The following is a 22326-nucleotide window of genomic DNA, read 5'->3' as shown; positions in this document are numbered from 1 at the left end:
GCTTATGTTTACATAGCCTATGGACCTATAAGAAAAAAGACTTGTTCCGGGCATCGTTCAGATGTAAGCTGTTTTGGTCGCCGTAAATAAATAAATAAATAATAAAGCATTTGTATAGCGCACGTATCCACCTTGCTAGGTGCTCAAGGCGCTCTTATATTACCCCGGCTAAGCTAGTCTACCGATTCTGGTGCGCACAGCTTTTTGAGGAATTACTTCCTGCCGGTACCATTTACATCACCTGGGTCGAGTGCAGCACAGCGTGGATAAATTTCTTGCTGAAGGAAAACACGCCATGGCTAGGATTCGAACTCACCAGCCTCTGTTTGAAAGGCGAGAGTCGGAACCACTAGACCACGACGCCCCCACACGCCCCAGTAATGTCCTAGGAGGGTCGGAGGAAGCCCGGTGGGAGAAAGGTTGGAGGAACTAAGGTCGCGAAGTATAGTGCCCGTTTGCACGACGATATCATGGCCCTGGTAAAGCACTCCCAGGAAATGTGATAGGTACACTGTAAAAAAAAATTAAAAACGGAATCAATAGTTAACACCTAATGTATGTTACTATAATTTGTAATTATTTTTCGTTTTTCAGTAGTTTTAACTTGTCTTTTGATTTACTTGAATTATTTGGGTTCAATCTACATTTCAGAATTTTTTTTTTTTTTAAAAACAAGTGCACACCTAGTTACCAATAATGCATATAGCATTTCCATTTATTTGAAAGCAGGATAAAAGAACATTGCAGATTAAATGCCTTGCTCACGGGCATAGGTGCCGCGGATGGGGATCGAACCCCGACTTGTTGCTAGCTTGCTTCGATTGAGTAAATCTAACTCATTTAGGCAAAAATGATTATTATTAATATAAAACCATGTTGAATGTACTTATATTTTTAAATTTACGCCTTATTATAAATAATGCATGAATAGTCATTAGAGCAAGTAATTTTTTTTTTATAACTGTCATATATATTTGTGTTAAAATTGTTTTGGATAAGGGTGTGCTCACTATTTTATTATTTTGTTGAATCAAAGAAAGAGCACTAATAAATAGTCATTTAGCATAACATTTCAGATTTCGTTTCAGGTTGTCGGAAAATGCTTATGTTATTCTCACTGTTTTTATTTGTAAGAATGCAACGATCGCGTATGAATATCAATGTCAGTACCTATACATGTACAGGTAAGTGACAATGTACAAAGTCTAATATTTGGATAAAAGAAGTCTGAGATGAAAATAATGTCACTAAAAGTGGGAAGATTGGGGAAGCGGACTTTTGAATCACGAAATTCCACTCCCCCATTTATTTTTTTCAAATATTTTAGTTATTGTTTTACTTAATTGAATTAAGTTAGTGTAACTTAAATTTCTTGAGTAAAATGAATGCACAGAACATAGGTACATTTTACTTAAAACTGCCAAACTCATACATACTTGAAAGAAAATTAAGACAATTTTTTTGCCAGAATTTTATTGAGTAATTTCAACTAATTTTTGTTTACAGTGTACGATAAATGCTCTAACCATTTAACCACTCGACATGCCAGTGAATTCATTTATACCTTGGTCACATTTGCTCTACGTCTGCCGTACGGCGAGTCGAAAACAGCCGTTTTAACATTTTTTGTACCAACTACATATAGGTGGTTTGAAATAAAATCAATAAAACGGCTGTTTTCGACTGGCCGTACGGCCGCCGTAGAGCAAATGTGACCAAGGTATAACTAACCGATGATTGCACATCTATCACTTTAGGTTCATGCTCAGACCCTAGGCCTCAGTACCCATTGCAGAGGCCGCGGAAGCGCTGGGGGGGGGGGGCTTCAGCCGCCCCACACTTTTTTCCAAAACCGTGTACAAAAATGTAAAAATTACCATATGATTGTAATTTTTTGCATGGTCACCCCCCCCCCACTTTGAAAATCTTCCCGCGGTCCCTGGATTGTACCGTGGACCTATAGGTCCATGATTGCACGAACTATCGAAGTGTGAAATGGAAACCTTAAATGCAACTCCCAAATGATGCACTGTTAAAAAAAAGGCCGAAGGCTGAGTTCATATAGAAGTACATGTATACGGTATAAGGTATTTGCTATTCGCTATTCACTATAGGGGCATGGTGGGTCACATCAGGTAGCCCGCGTGTCCTATACTTTTATAATCTTTTGACGCCGTCGGGATGGATAACTAGGATGATGAAGATTTGGCTCTTTTTTCATTAAAAATAACCCCCCCCCCAAAAAAAAAAAAAGATCATTTATATTATTACTTACGTGAAATCGTTCCTGTATTTCTTTTTTTTTTTTGGGGGGGGGAGTTATTTATCTGAAGTTAAACGTATGACAAATAAACATTTTTCCTACCTGAAGTTAATATCTGTTAAAAAAAAGGAAAACACCCTCTTTTATGCATGCCATTATTTATTGATATTCGAGATAAACTTGTTTTGGAATAGCTTCAAGCATAGAAATCACCTCTGAAATTTATGGAATCTCATTTTAACACAACTGTTAATGATTTTTTTAATGTGGTCAGTTGATAATGATGGGGTTATTTGAGTTATCTGATTTTTACACACCAAAAACTAAAATTGTATTTATTATCATTTTTTTTTTTTTATGGGGGGGGGGGGTTGTGATTGGAAATACAATGGTTATGTTTCAAAATGTATGTTTTAACACTTCAAACATGTATCAGCGTAATTGATGTTTTCAATTATTTCTTTTATTGCTTTGATGTCGTAATTTTTTTACGGTGGGTAGCTTAATTCTACTCCCCTATCCCAGCTCTGTGATCTCATATCAAAAGTGAATAATGACGATATCATTTTTTATGAATAATGTTTTTTTTATTAGTTATATTTATTCATAACATTAAACTTATTTAAAAAATGATTGAATAACTATAAATGGCTTAACTATGTACATAATTGCTGAACTAACCCGCGTTGCTGGTAAGATTGTAATCCTAAAGTGCTGGATATTGTTCTACTCCGTTCGAGGAATGTAGAGCGTTCGTATGAAAGTCGCTTTTCAAAAGCCAGAATATGCACTAATATACGTATTCAGTCAATGTTTTGCTTCATTGGTAAGACAAGGGTGTTGAAATCTAGACTAGTTAAAATCCAATGAGGACTTAAGCGTGAGGTGTTAAAATTGAAACCCCAGAAATTTAACAAACACCGTATATAGTGTTAAGCTAACAACCAAAGGTGTAACTAATAACGCTCATTGGTACTGACCTAACACTGTAAATTAACAGCGGAGTGCGTTCCTCCATAATACACCGATTAAACACAACAATTTTTGGTGTGTTCCTGAACTTTAGGTCATATATGTTTCTTCTCAACATGCTCAATGCCATCATTCAGGACGTCCGTTTACGTTCATTTTCTAAAGTAAATAATATTCTGATAAAGTGATATGAAAATACACGTAACCATATTTGTTTAAATATTCATATCAATATACTTAACTAGTAGATTTTGACCCATTTCAACATTCACCCTTCAATATAAATTCTCGTCTCCCTTTTTCTTTATAGGTCAGATTCCGGTAGTCTACGTCTTCAGTCAGTGTTATTTAGTTTCTTCAGAAATTAGCGAAGGTCTATTGTTGTTATTGTCGTTATTATTTCCATTGTCCACAACTTGATGTTCTGTTGGTATATTAAACAGCAACCGGACTTCTTCCAGAAATCTAGGGTTATTGTTCTATATTCTATCAAATGGGTCCTCTTCTCATTGTCACTTCTCTTTCTAATTCAAGACCTTCCGCAAGATATGAGCTGTTCCAAGCAAGCTTGCCTTCTGTATCGTTTCAAAGGACACCTCGACTCCTAGAACAGCCAGAAAGCTTCTGTGTCTTGTTGTCACTGTTCCTAGGGCTCCGATGACTATTGGTACCACCTTCGTCTTCACCTTCCATATCCTTCTCAGCTCCCATGCCAGATCGTTATACTTCTGTATCTTTTCCTCCTCTTTACGCCAAGCTCTGCAGTCTCCCGGAATCGCAATATCTATGATGATACATTCCTTATCCTTCTTCTTCAAGAGAACGATGTCTGGTCGTCTAGCTTCAATGACCTTGTCTGTCTGGATATTAAAACCCCATAAAAGTTTTACATCGTCGTTCTCTACTACAGGCGCTGCCCGATGTTCGTACCATTTTTCCGCATGGGGTAAGTGGTACTTCTTGGCCAGACCCCAATGAACTGCAGCTGCTACTCTGTCGTGCCTTCCTTTGTACTCAGTCTGTGCCATTTTGCTGCATTCACTCACCAGATGAGACACCGTTTCGTCTTTGTCATGACACATTCTACATGAGGGAGATGTATGCTCCTTTTCAACTTTGGCTCTTCGGTAATTTGTTATAATTGCTTGGTCCTGAGCAGCAACTAGCATACTTTCCGTCTCCTTCTTTAAACTTCCTCGTTTCAGCCACTGCCAACTCTCTGGTCCAGCAAACTCCTCTGTCTGTCTTAAATGCTGCCCGTGCATCACCTTCTCTTTCCATCCTTCCAGTCTCATTTTCCTTTGATGAGCCTTCAGCTGTTTCGCTGTCATATCCTTTCCTTTCCTCATCGACTCTTTGACTGCCGTCATGATGGTATCCATCTGGCCTTCAATATAGCAGTATAGGCTTTGTTCCTCATATCTTACAGTCTCCTCTATTCTAGCCAGACCACGTCCTCCCTTCTCTCTTGACACATAAAGTCTATCTACATCAGACTTTGTTGTTATTGTCGTTATTATTATTATTATTACTATTATTATTACCATTATTATTATTATTATTATTCCTCTAAACAGGATCAAGTCCGTATTTTTTTCTTGAATAACTTTGCTCTAACAAAAAGCACCAAGTAATTTCAAGTGCAACTAGGAACTTTACACTACTAATGTCCGAGAGTCTTTCTTATCAATCTGGTTGTACCCAAGATAGCTGCCTTCTGAATGTCGTACATCCGAAGGTGAGGAGAGATCTTGGTTATGCAGGCTTCCATTCCCTTCTTCACCATTCCTGAGTGACCAATGATGACTGGTGTGACCTCTGCTTTCACGTTCCACATCCTCTCGATCTCAATCCTTAGGTCTTGATACTTGAGCCGTTTGTCTCTTTCCTTTACAGCAATGTTGATATCATGGGGAACAGAGACCTCAATGATATTTACTACGTTGTTGTCTCTGACGATGATGTCCGGCTTGTTGCAGTTGATGGTTCTATCCGTTAGTATGCCACAGTTCCAATATATGGTGCTGTTATTGATCGTGGTGATCGTTTGTGGCTGATGTTCCCAAGCGTGATCACAAGTCATTTTACCGCGATCCTTCAGTAGTTGCCAATGGATAAGTTTGGCAATATTGTCATGTCTTGTGATGTACTCAGTTCCAGCAAGAGTCGAACATGCTGATACCAAATGCATGATTGTTTCGGTCTCTTTTCCACACATCCTGCAAGTGTCGTCTGTGTCTCTTCTGAGGATAGATTTTTCGTAGGCACGGGTCCTCACCACCTGGTCCTGAATAGCATAGACGAACCCTTCAGTTTCACCTCTTAGTCCCGCCGACTTAAGCCATTGATGTGTGTCTTTCTGGTCTACGAACTCCCGATGCGTCTGTTTTTCATGGTGGCCATGAAGTCGCTTGGATTTAAGTTGCTCTTGAAGTTTCTTGTGAAAGGAGCATTTAAGTCTTGCCTTCTCTTTTTCACCGTAGGGTAGTGTCAGTCGATGTTGTGCCAATAAGATAGATGCTTGCTTGTTAATGGAGTATATTGCTTGACATTTATCATAATCGAGGGATATACTCGTCAGTATATCAGGTGGATTGGATAGGTAGTTGGCGAGGTTCGTTGCTTCCATATTCCAGACCATCTCAATTTGTTGTAGACCTCTTCCTCCAAGATCACGGGGAAGGTACAACCTTTCGATTGCGGCCTTTGGGTGATGTAATCTGTGCATCGTTAATTGCTTTCTGGTCATAACATCTAGGCCACATATATCAGCTAGTCTCCAGTTAACAATACCAAAACTGTATCTAAGCACAGGAATGGCTAGAGTGTTGATCGCTTCAATCTTATTTTTGGCATTCAGTTCGGATTTGAGGATCAGCCTGAGTCTTCTTTTGTATTCTGATGTTGCCTTCTCCTTCATTGTGTTATGGCTAATGACATCATTCTCAGCTATGCCTAGGTATTTATATGTCGAATCATTAGTCAGTTCCTTGATTGATGTTTCCTCATCTTGCACAAACATGTCGCCTGTATTTACCCTCCTTCCTCGTACAAGTGTAACTTTGGCACACTTGTCTATACCAAACGACATATTGATGTCATCGCTGAAATGTTTAACTACTGCTATCATCTTGTGAAGTTCATCGTCATTTTTTGCAAAGAGTTTGATATCATCCATATATATCAGATGGTTTATTGTCGTAGATACATCTTGCCCTTTGTATCTGTAGCCATAACTCGTAGCGTGTAAGAGAGAGCATACTGGATTGAGAGCTAGGCAGAATAAAAGAGGAGATAAGGAATCTCCTTGAAATATTCCTCTCTTGATTCGGACCCCCTCCACTGTCATCGAACGGGTGCCTATCGTAAGCGAAAGAGTAGTGCTCCATTGTTTCATGCCTGCTGATATGCACTTGACTATTTGTGGATTGATGTGATACATCTCTAGAACTTTGATGATCCAACTATGTGGTACGCTGTCAAATGCCTTCCTGTAGTCTATCCAAGCCATGGATAGATTGGTCTGTCTTTGGCGAGCATTACCGATTATTGCTTTATTTGTCATTAGGTGATCTTTACAACCCTTCTTTCCTTTCCGACAACCTTTCTAAGTGACCTCCATTATGTCATGATCATCGATGTGTCGTTCGATGTGCATGGCAAGCGTTGATGTCAGCAGCTTATACATAGTATTAAGGCAAGTGATTGGACGATAGTTCTTAGGTTGTTTTGGGTCTTTGCCTTTGTACAGTAGATAGGTCCTTCCAATTGGCAGCCATTTCTCAATAGTCCTGTTCCCTCTGATAATGTCATTGATGATTTTCAGTAGATTAGTATGGGTGCTACCAAACCTCTTTATCCAGAAGTTTTGTACACCATCTGGTCCAGGGCTTTTCCAGTTCTGAGTGTTCCTTATGATATTGTGTAGTTCATGTAAGGTCAGGTCTACTAGCTGCTGCGCTGGCACATTGGACCATTTGTCTGCTTCCGACTGAATCCAGGGAGTTTCTTCGTGAGTGATATCATTATCCCAAAGTTCTTTCCAGTAGTTCTTCATATCATCTGCCGATGGAACATCTTTCGTCTCAGTCATCTTTGAATCCAGCTCACGAAAGAATTTCTTTCTGTTTCCATGGAAGAGTTTATTCTGCCGTTTGAAATTGTTACTCTTTGTGTATCTCTTAACACGGTGTTTGAGAGCATTTATCTTCATTTTGAGCGTTTCTATAACAGTTGTCCTAGTACGGGTCTTATCGTCAATGCGATATTTCTTCTGAAGTCTTTTGGCATTGCTCTTCATCCGATTGGATTTGATGTTTCCCTTATCTACTTCTCCGAGTTGAGCCACGTCTTTATGTAGTTCTGCTATCTTAGTTTGTAGCCTTTTCTTCCATTCAGGAGCCTTCTTCTTATGATTGGTAGAGTGGTTTGATGAATGAAGCTTGAGTCCCATATGTTCTGTTACAGTTTTTGCACCTGCCCAGATAAGACAGTTTATCTCCAACAAACTGGAAGGACTAGATTGCACCTTTTCAAGCATTTTATCTACTTTGTCGATCACGCTCCTAGTAGTACAGCACCTTGTGTCGATCTTGGGAATTTGTGGTCTATCTGATATTGATATTCCCTTCACATATTCAAAGTTGCTCCACAGTGCTGATAACAGCCGTTGATCGGAATCTCTGTCTTCATTTGTCGAGTCTTGTGATACAATCGCATCTCTCTCGGGTACAGATGATTTGATATTACCCGATACGTTCCTTTCACATTCTTTATCTTGTTGAATGTGAGGCTCTCCGCCGCATATAAAATGGGCAACATCGTCCCCATGTTCAGTCTCAGTAATTTCTTGTCTTTTCTTAGCCTTTTCTATTGCTGTAACCCGAAGAGTACGAGATTTCACTGTAGGTTGTTGCAAGTGCTGGTGTATGTCTACATGTGAAGAGAATCCAGTCTTATAAGAGCTGTTTTTTCTTCTGTTCATCGTTGATCCCTTTCCCTCTCCACCAGCGGGCTTGTTGTCAGATGTGTCACAGTACTGAAAGAAATGTGCTCCTCTTTGGTATTCGGCCTCAATCTGTGTGTCTACCGTTTCGATTTCATCTAGTTTTTGTAGAAGAGACAAGGAACACGCCCCAAATTGAGCGATGTAGTCATTTTTCTTTTTTTTCTTCTGAGCACTGTCCATATCAAGACGATTCATACGTTGTTCTTGTGATATTCTTTGGTTGTGTTCTCCATCTCGTAAGCCCCTATCACTCTGCGTCCGAACATCCTGTTGATTGTTGAATATAATCCCCTCGTCAAGAGATATATTCACTGTATTTCCAGAAACTGTACTTCCTTCATCATGGATAGAATTTCTCACCTTCTCAGTGTTGGTGATTACCGAGTTTTCTCCTTTTCCCGATCTCTCTCTATCATTGTTGGTGTCGTGCAATTTGTCTACTTTATCTGTTATTCGTTTTCCCCTGTCATCTTGATTCTTTGTTGCATTACGCTTTCGTTCTCTACAAAGACTTTGGGCATTTTCCTTTATTCTCTCTAATTCAATGTCGCTGAAGTATTGAGTACTAATGATACTTTGTTTCATGTCCACTAGACCTTCTTCCCCAATGGATGGGTCACCATTATTTACAAGCCACGTTTCTCTCATTCTCTTCCTGTAATGTCTAGTTTTATGAGATACATCAGTCGCAAAGTAGAAGCAAGTCATAAGATTTTCCTTCTCTTTATTTGACCATAATTTCTTTTCTCCTTTTCTTCTCACTTTGTTGTGTAGTGATTGTGTGTCTAGAATCATCGATTTTCCTACTTTGGCTTCGTCACCATTGGCACTATTGTAGTCAGAATGGCCATAGATCTCGTAGGCATCATCATCACCGGTATTTTTGTCATCAGCATCATTATGGTCCTCGATGACATCATCATCGGCATTTTTGTCATCACTATCACCATGGCCATCGTTGGCATCAACAACATCGGCATTATCATCAGGGCCATTATTGGTATCACCAGTGCCGGCATTGTCATGATCACTGTCCTTAGCATCCCCATGGTCATCGATGGTATCGTCATTACCGGCATTATTGACTTCTCTACAAAGTATGTGTGCCTCTTGCTTTATTCTCTCTAATTCAATCTCGCTGAAATATTGAGTACGAAGGATACTTTGTTTCATGTCTGCCAGAGCTTGCTCTCCAACGGATGGATCACCATTATTTACAAGCCACGTTTCTCTCATTCTCTTCCTGTAATGTCTAGTTTTATGAGATACATCAGTCGCAAAGTAGAAGCAAGTCATAAGATTTTCCTTCTCTTTATTTGACCATAATTTCTTTTCTCTTTTCCTCCTTACTTTGCTGTGTAGCGATTGTGTATCTGTGATCTTCGAATTTTCATTATAATTGGCTGGCCATGTCGTATCATTGGCATTGGGTGGATGTCTTGATAATCTCTTGTCACACGTTTCTACTCTCCCGTCTTTATTTGGTTGGCCTCCTTCGTTCCTGCCTTTATGATACACATTCTTACCATCAATATCGGCATCATAGTCATCATCAGCTGTGTCATTGTTCACAACATCGCCATGGTTATCGTTTATAGCAACATTATTATTATTATTATTATTATTATTATTATTATTATTATTTCCATTGTCCACAACTTGATGTTCTGTTGGTATATTAAACAGCAACCGGACTTCTTCCAGAAATCTAGGGTTATTGTTCTATATTCTATCAAATGGGTCCTCTTCTCATTGTTCACTTCTCTTTCTAATTCAAGACCTTCCGTAAGATATGAGCTGTTCCAAGCAAGCTTGCCTTCTGTATCGTTTCAAAGAAAAAACACCTCGACTCCTAGAACAGCCAGAAAGCTTCTGTGTCTTGTTGTCACTGTTCCTAAGGCTCCGATGACTATTGGTACCACCTTCGTCTTCACCTTCCATATCCTTCTCAGCTCCCATGCCAGGTCGTTATACTTCTGTATCTTTTATTATTATTATTATTATTATTATTATTATTATTATTATTATTATTACTATTATTATCATTATTATTATTATTATTACTGTCATTATTAGTATTATTATTATCATCATTATCATTAATTATTATTTTTATGTCAGTTTCGTTCATCCATCGGATCGTGAAGGACCCCTATAAAGGCCCTTTTCAGTTTAGTACACGCATTAATGATTCGCATTTCCTTTTTTTTCACAGCATCAAGTAGCAATGAAGATAGAGTCTGGTTATTCGCCATCGGCCACTACGATAACATTGTGGAATATTTGTAAGTGTACAATAATTTTAGCTGACGAAACACAATTGATTCTAGAAGAGATATGGGGATGTTGTCTAAATCAAATCATATCGCCCAAGGTTCTGCCAAAGGGAATGAAACCACATAAAATGATTGCTGATGATTGTGTAATGATGAGGAGGAGCATGAAGAGGGTTGTGTTGACGACGACGATGACGATGATGATAATGACGACGACGATGATGATGATAATAATGATGATGTTGATGATGATGATGATGATGATAACGATGACGATGATATTGATAATGGGGATAATGATGATGATGATGAAGACGGTGATGATGTTCATGATGATAGTGATAAAGAAGAAGTAGAAGGAGGTGATGATATTGATGTTGATAATAAAAGATACGTGGAAGCGCTGTGGTGTAGCGGTTCTGACTCTCGCCTTGTAATCAGAGGGTCGTGTGTTCGAATCCCATCATGGCCTAGTGTCCTTTGGCAAGGCGTCAATCCACAATTTGCCACTCTCCACCCAGGTGTTAAATGGGTACCCGGTAGGATGCGAAAGCCTATGTAGTATGCCTAGCAATTGAGTCTTGGAACTCTTGTTGGAATGCTCCCCAGGGAGTGGAGAAGGTGCATACATTGTATGCGGGCATGCAAGGATCCGATGACCGGGGTAATAATATATCTGTAAAGCGCTTAGAGACGTCGTTCCGATATGTTAAGCGCTATATAAATGCGGAATATTATTATTATTATTATAATATGGTGATGACGGTGATGGTTGATTATAACGAACATTAAGATAGTGGTGATAATATTGATGATGGGGATGATGATGATGATGATAATGATGATGATGATGATGACGATGATGATGTTCATGATGATAGTGATGATAGTGATATAGAAGAATAAGGTGATGACATTGATGATTATAGTATGGTGATCATGGTGAAGGTTGACTATAATGCACATTAAGTTAGTGGTGATACTATTATTGATGATGATGATGATGATGATGATGATGATGGTGATGATGATGATGATGATGTTCATAATGATAGTGATGAAAGCGATTATGAAGAAGAATATAATGATATCGATGATGATAATATGGTGATCATGGTGATGGTTGATTATAATGAACATTAAGATAGTGGTGATGATGATTGTGATGATAACGATGATGATTGTGATGATGACGATGATGATGATGGAGATAATGGTGATGATAATATGGTTATCATGGTGATGGTTGATGATAATGAACACTAAAATGGTGATGATGATGATAATGGTGATGATAGTGGTCCATCTAATGAGGATGACATATAGAGATTTAAAATATATTTGTGGGGAGGATGTTCCCAATTTTCAATTGTGATGATTAATTTGGGTATTGTAGTGATATAGTGCAATAAGAACTCTGATTCCACTCGAATGCAATGTTTTTATTATTTCCTTTTGGGACATGTGCAACGAAACATTATGAATGACGAATGTATTTTGTTTTTTTATGGCAACAGGGATCAAAGAACGAACACCATCAAGGGATTCGGACCAGACATAATAGACGGAGGTAAGTTAAGCGGTTAATCTAACTAGATCACGTGAGCTCACTCGTCCATGAACACCGAACAGACCATACTGCGCATGCTCGTAACTTCGGGAACATATCCCGAAGCGTATGTTTCGGAGCGGTGTGAATGCGAAAATAATTTACTGGTATTATTTTGCCTGAACAAGTTCTCGTAAGTTAACGGGGATTATTGTGCTCGAGGCGGTTTGAAACCACATCAGAGAAGCAAATTATAAAATAAAATAAAAATAAAGAATGTCACATTAATTCATTGTACAGTTACCAGTTGTGTTACTATGAATGATAATGATGATGATGATGATGATGATGATAACGAAAATAATGATGATAACAGTTGTAATAGTAGAGCAATACTGATAATGAACAATGATACCAATAATAAAAGTATTCATAATGAAAGTAATAATGAGAATAATAATACCGATAATATATGAATACTGATATTGATGATAATGATAAAGATGATGATGACCCTGTTTAAAACCATATAACTCATTTTTTGGTTCCTCTTTCTTTGTATTCTCCCATTTTTTCGTCAATATTTCAGTTTGTGCGATAGCAAATAAAAATTGTGAACTGGTTTATGATATCTACGAGAATTGTTGGGATAGCCAAGCTGGTGAGCGCCCCCGGGGAGGCAAGGGACTCATGGGTGGATGGTACGACGGATGTACAGGTAATCTTTACAATTTATTCGTGATAATATGCACAAACATATATATATATATAGTAATAGGGTGGAGCGAGTCGCTTATATTTTAGTTGTACAGACTGTTTCCCCCCTGAGGGTTCATCAGCAACTAAATCAAATTTAATGCTATATAAATTGTTATATATATATGTATATATATATATATATATATATATATATATATATATATATATATATATATATATATATATATATATTGGTAAATGAAGAGGCAAACAATGGACAGATGATGGAAAACGATATACGAAATACATAAAGTACAATAAAAATAATGAATAAGAAATATACTAAGAATTAACAGAATCTAACACAGCGATTAGAAGCAATTGAATTTTGAAAAAAGAGGACGTTTCGTAATGGACAAGGGATGGACAGACAACGATAGAGAATTGTCCTTGTTCGTTTTGTTACGCGTATTTAAAATATTTTGTTTGCTTTGCTTTGTCATGTTTGAAGTGCAAACTAAAAAAAACAAAAAACATATGGAATTGACCTGTTTTCTATTTTCTACTACATGGCCATTACTGGTGAATTCTACGAAAAAAAATATATCACCTCTCCACTCATTTTGCTTGGAGTTGTAAATATTTTTCATGACATGTACATGTATTTAGAAGGGCTGTATAGGTTGCGCTTGCTGGTTGGCGATTTTCACCCCCTATGCAACAGCGTAAAGATATAATCATGCACGTTCCGTATTATGGAGGGCAATGTGTTCAAGGATAACCCCAAACCCTTGATTAAGGGTTATTACATTTACTCCGCGCAACCCGGGGGGGGGGGGGGCACTTACATTGACGAGAGGATACCATGCGCGACCAAAAAAATACGTAAAAATTATGTCTTTTTCAAGATAGGGCACGTAACGTAATAAGGGTGTCAAAAACACCAAAATGATTAAAAAGGGGTATCTATTTCGCTAGGAAAGCTACGTGTTTAGGGTCAGATTTGCGAAGGTATAAAAATCAAGACTAAAATGTTTCATAAAGGATGTACTTTTTGCCACAGGAGTCAGCAAAACGTGTTAAGAAAACGATTTGCGCGAGTTGGGCTGTACTAAACTCAATCATGTACGGCAGGTAAAGGTAAAACCGACGACCGACGTCCGTGATGACATAACGTTGAAATGTCGCTGTACTTGTTTAGGGGTTCAATTCAGGGAATACTTGCCAATAGTATTGTTTTGTTTCCAATACTTGTTAAGGGTAGGGTTTCACACGCCAATACTTATTAAGGGGTGCATTTTCAGAATATGGAAAATACGTTTTTAGGGTGCTTTTTGAGATCTCATGGTCGTGCGTGGTTCCACTCGTGATTGGAAGTGGCCCCCCGGGGCCGCGCAAACATCAAAAGAACACCTGAGAGGGTGCTTTGCTCGGCAGGTGCTGGGTTGCACGTGAACATACAGAGCAAAGTCCTGATGTAGTTTCTCTCTTCATTACACGGTATTGGGACAAACATAATTTTTCGTGTGAAAGGGTTCAAATTTGATAAAAGACGCATTTTCAGGAGGTTTATAGGATAATTATTCCTCGAAATTGTCTGATAATCCATGTTTTTTGCATTTACATTAGAGACGTTTGGATTTCCGTGGATTTCCGTTTAAATTCTATCATCATCATTTTGCTAGATATCTAAGCTTTAAGTCGATATCAAATTTAGCTGCCCGTTTTTGCCCGTTCTCATGTTACAGCCGATTTTACTTGACACAACACCCCCAAAACCTGTTAAAAAACGGTCATTTTCATACCGCGCAGCCATCGCAGCCCTTCCATTCCATGAAAATGACATGAATTCCGGGCTTAATGCAAACAAAATAAAGGTTGACAACGCATATTAGGGCTACCTGCCCTCTTCCAGAGATTAAAGTTACTTGTAAAATAATTTCAGCCAAAAACCCTCCTCATAGTAAAACATTCGTGGTGTTATATACTCTGCGTTTTACCCAAGTCTACGCCGCTTGATAAAGCACGGTTAATATTTTTCAGATTTTTTAATCTAATGATCATTTCGATGCCATAAAATTATTTTCAGGATCTCATACACACTTTTGAGGCATGTGAGAAGCATAAACCAACATTCACTCTGGTCAATCTTAACCCATAACACAAAGTTTATATATTGCACATTGTTTAGCGTAATTTGTCTTTTCGCAAATAGGTTTTAAGTAGCCAATCAAAATTTGGTATCAAAGTGACGTCATATCGGCTTTAAATTATGTTCAGTGGATTGTACGCCTAAAATTACCCTTAATCAACCTGTTAAAGTGAAAATTTAACACGGAATATAATTTTGGCGCACTTTCAACTCATTCTGGCCCACTGTGCGCCGTTTGCCCAATGACGTCGATAACATCGTAAACATTTATCGAGCAAAAAATTTATTTGACTAACAGAGTTTTCCCCACAGTTTATCAGTCGATAACAGTTTTGTTTAGAACTAAAAAAATATTATATAGCTCAACAAACAGTGTTTATATACATTTTTGGCCAAAGGAAGCGCCATACTGACTCCTACCGCCTGCCTGACAGTCAAGAGACAATATTTTGTTGATTCCACTCAGTGTAATTTTGCAATGAATGTGTTTTATTCTAGGATGGTTCCAAACCTTGAATCGTCGCCTGACGTTTTACTTCACAAATCCATATAAGAAAGCGAATACAGTCGCCCTCTACGCCAAAAATGACAGCACAGTGACGTATAATGATTTGACCAATCGGAAAGTAGGATTTATAGATGGCTGGAATTCGGATGAGTTTTGCCTCGCTCGCTATACAAACATCGCGGTAAAACATTTTTTTTTCTGATTTTGTTAATGCAAAACTTATAAAAATCTGATTGGAAGTGTTAGATATTCACTTAACAGCATGTGTTTTGGCCGGCTTGAGAAAAGGGGGTGGGTGTGTTATGTTTGATGATTGTTGCCCGTTCTTCAAAATATTCAAAGAATCAAAGATGCAACCGTTTGTGATATGAAAAAGTTGGTAATCCAAAGACTTAGGGAAGGTCACAATTCGTAAAGTTAGGTTTTTTTTTCATTCTCATTTTTATTTTGTCTGTCGATATAATAATAGCATTTAAGCGATCACTTCACATATGCTTTCTATAACGCTGAAAATCTTTTGAAAAAAAAAACTTTTATAACAAAGCAGCTTTTGTCGAAGGAGCGGTGACTTTGGACAAGCGGCATATTTCCGTTTTCTTGTCCGGTCCGGATAATACGACGATGTGCTGTCCCTGTGTCTAACAACTTTCGACATTAATAACCTATAGTCTGTCAATTGTGATTTGACGGGAATTCTCAATAGATTCTGAACGTTGTAGAAAGCGCCTACGAAATGGTTGCTAAAATACGCTACTATTTCACATTACACACAGGGTTCTACGCTTGGCCCAAACCAGATATTTCATTACCAATCAGCCGAACGATTGATCGACGCCATCTTGAACGGAGATGTAAGTTATTGTCTTCACTTACTTTGATCTGTTGATAGTTAACCGTACAAACATACATGTAGATGGGGAGTTTACGATTTATGACGGGAGCTAGAACGAATAGTCTTCAGGCACAGGCCTCTGACATTGTTGACTTTACATAAGTGTATGATGTAAAGTCTTAAGAAGGAGACTAGAGCAACTCATGTACTGTTGCTACTTCTTACCATTTGTTACACACATAAGGTGGGGAGTCTAGTCTCCATTCTAGGCTTAGTATTGTTAAAGTGTCAAATTTGAGTTTGTGAGTACTTCCAGACCAAGCTCGTACAATGTTACGTGTCGGTACAACATGTAGGTAAATCATTCGAACCTAAATAGGTAATTTACGAGAATATTGTACATTTTTCCACAAACAGGTTTGTGAAGAATCTAGTTACCATATGGTTTACTTGTTTTCTTTATCGATCCAACGCTATTTCGTCAATAACCATTCCAGTACAAATGACGGAGAAACGTTGCATTTATAGACGTGGATGAGTGAAATCGTCTTGGTTGACAAGTTTATTATAACGAGTTTTCTCACCGCCACGCAGAACATATCCAAGAACACAGACAAAATAATGTACTGTCCGATGCCCTTCTTGACAGTAAACAACCAAGAAGTCTTTGTCGAAAATTGGTGAACCAAAACAACAGTTTAATAATAATAATAATAATAGATGCTTATATAGCGCATAATATTCGACAGAATCTCTATGCGCTTTACAAAAGAGGTAATAAGTCTAATACAGGTCTACTGAGAATAAAATACATAAATACTAAACAAAAAATAACAAAACATTGTAACATACATGGTATTTTTACTAAACAAAATAATCTAACATGAGAACAAGTATGTTTTTAAAGATTTTAGAAAAGTGGAAGTACATGTGATGGCCCTCAGATTATTGGGCAGTTTATTCCACAGTACAGGTGCTGCTGACTGAAAGGCACGATCACCAAATGAACATGTTTTAGACGTTGGTACAGTTAATAAATTCTGGCTAGAAGAGCGGAGATTTCTTTGTGGGACATATTCAGTAATCAGATTATACAGGTACAATGGGGACTTACTAACTAATGTTTTATGACATATTGCTATTATCTTGAAAACAATTCTCTTCTGTACAGGCAACCAATGCAAGTGCGACAACAAGGGCGTAATGGGATCTTTACCTTTAGCACGCATGATAAGTCTGGCTGCGCTGTTTTGCACTATTTGTATCTTTCTTATATCTTTTTCAGGCAGGCCATATAAAAGTGAATTGCAAAAGTCAATCCTGGAAGAAACAAAAGCGTGAATTAACATTTCAGTGGTCTTTTTACACAAGTAATTCCGAATTTTTGCAATTCTTCTCAGTGAACACATTACAATTTGAGTCATAATCCTAACATGTTCTTTTAATTGAAGGTGTTGATCCATGTGAACGCCCAGGTTGCGTGCTTTGGTTGTCTCATGTACATCCACTCCATCTATTTCAATACAAGCTGGTGTTAAAGCAGGATTAAACCTAGATGAAAAATGAATCACTTCAGTCTTCTGTGGGTTGATTTTCAAACTATTTCTTCCGGCCCAAGACAGAACTTAAGCGAGACAAACATTAATCCTGCTTGTAACATTCTGTAGATCACGTGGTTTGAATGCTAAATACATTTAAGTGTCATCAGCATATAGCATTGTTTCCAGGCCATGGGACATGATAATTGCTGATATTGGAGAGCTGTATAGCGTGTAGAGCAATGGACCAATTATCGATCCCTGAGGCACCCCGCATAAGTCAGTGATTGGTTTGGAAACAGCTTCCTTCACCTTTTCGTCCTGGAGTCTAGACAAACGACATATTTGCAATTTTTCGTTAGCTACCAAACTTAGGACGATCTGCTTTTCCTGTTCACCAATTTCGACAAAGACTTTCCAGCGGTGTGTTGTCATTTTGCGGGCATTTTCATTGCATTTATTATATACTAGAGATCGTTCTGTGTGTCCAAACTTCCCTAGCGAGTCCTTACTATTCCTTGGTCACCTATAAATAAATGCAAGTCGGAATAAGAATTAGAGGTATGCTTGAGGTATCGTTCTTATTCCATTGTGACTATGTCAAGGACCAGTAAGGGCGTGGTGGTAGAATCCTTGCCCGAAAAGCAGTAGATGACAGGTTAATACCCATTGATGCAAATCCTCTTGCTGACTTTTAATATTTTCAGATCGAATCTGCAACCTTTTCTACTCATTGCCAGACAGAAATTGTGTCTACCGTAACAAAATATATTGATTTTTAAACTTGATGACAAACTAATGTTTTATTGCCCATTTCCTTCGTCACAGATTGACGTTGCGTTCTGCTCAGCCCTTGCTCAGTTCGAAACCACGTTAAAACGCATATCACCTACTGGTTTTATCAACAACTGTTTAGTCGGTGATGCCTCGATCATGACCCGTCAAACAAACCGCAAACTGGTGGATTGGTGGAATGACGCATTCAAGCGGCTGGTCGATAGAGGGGGCTACAAGAAAATCTGTGAATCTCTTCACGACAATCACGGTACTAAGTCATTATTCATCCACAGATCTGCATTATTAAATCATGACATTGGTTTGAATTGTGTCTTAGTTTTTATACATTTGTCCCACCATGATAAATGAATTAGTTGAATGAGCTAAATATCATCTACAGCTTGGACCCCACTAACATCAATAATGTATGAATGACGCAATACCATGGACAAATTGCGATATAGAATGCGTATCAATAAGTTACATTATTGCAAAAGCTGTCAACATTTTTTTCTGAATAAGCATTTTTTTTAATTAATAGATGCTGCGAAATCTTGTATATTAGATTAAATGAAACGATTTTTTTGTCCATGCATTACCAAACACTGACCCCTTATTTGAATTATGGGTGTCAAAAATTGTTTACGCAAAACTGAAGGAAAGGTGGACAATAAAAACGACCAACTGATAGTGTTCGTAAATAGAATTAAAATCTTTGCATTCCCCAGTGAATACGTTAGATCATATTTTCATGATTGTAATATTCTATAATATTGTTTAATTAAGCTTCCACGGGAAATTCATTAAAAATTACCACAAACAATGAATATGAATTTTGCAAGCTGCAAAATAAAAGTGGCATCGAAAAGTCGACTTAGTTTAGAACTTAATGACTCAGTATCGCATAAAATGGATTTTATGTAGTACGTAGTTAACAATCTGGACCTTTTTTTTCCTTTTATATAAACAGGTCATATCCCCGGTCAAAACTACACAGAGATATGTTTGGGGTACTAACACGCTGGACGGCGATTGGTCTACTCCGTCTCACGTGATCCGGGCTCTTTCGGAAATAATCATCGATATTCATGTATTCAAGCAACTTTGAGGATGATCGACATATATTGATGAATCATCATTTGGTACAGAACGAGAAAGAGAGAGGGAGAAAGAGAGCGAGTGAAAGCTATAGGGTGTTGGGGAAAGAACGTCATCATGAAGAAATATATGTCAAAATATTTAAAAAAAAACATCATCATGGAGTCCTCAAGACTAAGACTAACCCACAAACCCTAAGAGCTAGAACCGTCTACAGTCATTTATGTCGTGAATGGGGTAGATAACACTGGTTTTCCACCCACCCACACACACAAACACCGAACACCCAACCGTACACACATTACATCCATTCACAATTATGATAAATGACACTGGTCCCATACACAAAATTAATAAGGGATGTTACGCATACCCACATCCACACTGCTGGACACACACATTGACGCCCAAACCCAGAGCGGGGGAGGGGGGACTTCCATTGACAAGTGGATACCAACTGGGCCCCGTTGTACAAAGAGTTACGATTGATCCGATCAATCGTAACTATGGCAAGCCAGCAAAGTCAACATACGAAACGCATGTTTGTTCAAAAAAATTCTAGATATGAATGCATATCCATAAATTCATTGCTTTCTTGACAATTTGGGGTGGTCTCCTTTGATTACAAAGGACATTTTGCAAATTTCCTGTAGAAAAAAATATGACACTGATGGATTTTCATAGAGTTACGATTGATCGGATCAATCGTAACTCTTTGTACAACGGGGCCCAGGTGCGACCAAAGAAACGCGTAAAAAGGATCTCTTTTTTTAAGATGGGGCACGTTGCGTACGTAACGTAATAAGGGTGTCAAACCACTAAAATACTGAAAAGGGTATTTATTACGGTCGAATTTGCGATGGTATTGAAAACACTTAAATGTTTTATGAAGGATGTACTTTTTGCCCCAACACTACGAGTTTAGGGTCTGATTTGAGCGAGGTGTGGGAGGTGGGGTGGTACTAATAAACCCAATGTAATTACAGGTAAAGCCGACATCCGTGATCATATCCGTGGCACAAAAAAATAATGTACTTGTTTAAGGGTCAATTCAGGGAATACTTGTCAAGGGTACCTTCTTTTTTTCCCAATATTTGTTAAAGGTATATATAGAGTTTCGCACGCCAATATGGAAAATACTTGTTAAGGGTGCTTTTCAAAACACCATGGTCGCGCCTGGTATCCACTCGTCAATGGAAGTGCCCCCCCCCCGGGGCTCCCAAGACATAACGCGTTTATTGTGATACGAAACTAGCCTCCAAACAGATTTTGATACACACGTGCACATGCATACCAAAATATTGTCCATTCTCGTTTTTTTCCTCACTTTCAACTACAGGTATTAAAAGTGATAGGAACCCATTTTATAATCATTAGGATAATATAAATAACAATAATGTCATACTTAACCCAGGTTTGCCTTTTCAATTCCGATTTTTTGTTCTCCTAGCGGGCCTTGCTTGACATGATAGTTGCCACCTTTCGCAATCCTCACGGATGCTAATATTTGGGTCCCCTAACACAAAAGTTGACGCTTAATCATACACTTGATTTTTAAGATTGATTGTACATTATAGTCTATAGAATCAAACGTAGAAAAACTGCTCTACAATCAATGCTAAGATTTGGTCATCCCCACCCCACCATACAATTATTTTTGTCATTTAAATAAGTGTCAGTCTCCTCTCCTTCAAGTCTGCCATTATCATATTGTATTCATTCATTCATTCATTCATTGCCTTTTATGCTTTATTTAAATTGTATTAACTTTTGAATGTAGCCCTTTTAATGTATTTTACTGTGGTTTTTACTATGTATTTAATAATGTGCCAACACCAACTTGTAAACATGATATTTCCAGCTTTTGCTGTTTTTTCATGTATGATTGTTAACATGTTTGATTATCAATAAAGACCATTTTTGAATTGAATTGAATTGAATTGAATTGTGTTACAGGGGGGGTTACAGGCCCCACATATCTGCTCTTCGTGTGCAAAATTCTTTCCCGCGACACCCGCACCATACATGCATGTATTACGACTGATGGCTGGAGATATTCGAAATGCAGGACGTAAAATAGAATATGACATGGATAAAAAAGTGGTTTTTCAAACAAATCGAGTACATATTGAGTGAGGAAAAACTTACTGAATTAAGGCTTAGATATAGATCATTACAGTCCATCGAATCGATATTGCATTTAATGTGGATTATTGGTGGATGACTGGCAATTGATTCCATGGGTCAGATCACCTCTCCAGTCGAAACCATTTCGCATGCGTTGATATGTACACAGCGTATGCAATACGTTTGAACATGCGGGTTTCTTTTGTTTCTTTTGTTTACTCCTTCTACACAAACGATACGCCTCTAGCACACGATGTAATGGGCATTATGTTTTACTTTCCCCAGAAAATGAAGGATTAGATTCAAATTCCGGGTAGACCACTTCCATTGATGAGTGGATACCAGGCACGACCATGGGGTTTTGAAAAGTACCCTAAACGAGGGAAGCAAGTCTTTTCCAGATTATGAAAATGCATCTTTTAACAAGTATTTGGCTTGTGAAACCCTACAAGTATTGGAAATACTGTATATCCTTTTTTCAGTACTTTAATCATCGTTTTTTGACACCTTTATAACGTTACAGAGGC

At 38.0% G+C, this 22326-nt stretch overlaps 1 protein-coding gene across 1 annotated transcript; it reads left to right on the top strand.

The window, feature by feature from the left end:
• The first annotated feature begins 10200 nt into the window (after positions 1–10200).
• LOC129268014 (uncharacterized) lies at positions 10201–20381 on the top strand. Its single transcript, XM_064105023.1, has 8 exons — positions 10201–10207; positions 10459–10528; positions 12037–12089; positions 12658–12786; positions 15418–15608; positions 16201–16278; positions 18626–18842; positions 19545–20381. Exons 1-8 carry the CDS (start codon positions 10201–10203, stop codon positions 19589–19591), a joined length of 792 nt encoding a protein of 263 aa, XP_063961093.1. The 3' UTR covers positions 19592–20381.
• The last annotated feature ends 1945 nt before the right edge of the window (positions 20382–22326 follow it).

The sequence above is a fragment of the Lytechinus pictus genome, chromosome 9 (assembly GCF_037042905.1).
Source record: "Lytechinus pictus isolate F3 Inbred chromosome 9, Lp3.0, whole genome shotgun sequence".
Classification (NCBI taxonomy): domain Eukaryota; kingdom Metazoa; phylum Echinodermata; class Echinoidea; order Temnopleuroida; family Toxopneustidae; genus Lytechinus; species Lytechinus pictus.
Note: the sequence above shows the minus strand (reverse complement) of the source record. Positions and strands in the feature narration are given on the sequence as shown.

Excerpts from the sequence above, each read along its gene's own strand:
- LOC129268014 (XM_064105023.1), top strand. Across the intron at positions 10,529-12,036 it reads GATAACATTGTGGAATATTT|GGATCAAAGAACGAACACCA; the intron begins GTAAGTGTACAA and ends TTATGGCAACAG. Across the intron at positions 16,279-18,625 it reads ACGCCATCTTGAACGGAGAT|ATTGACGTTGCGTTCTGCTC; the intron begins GTAAGTTATTGT and ends CCTTCGTCACAG.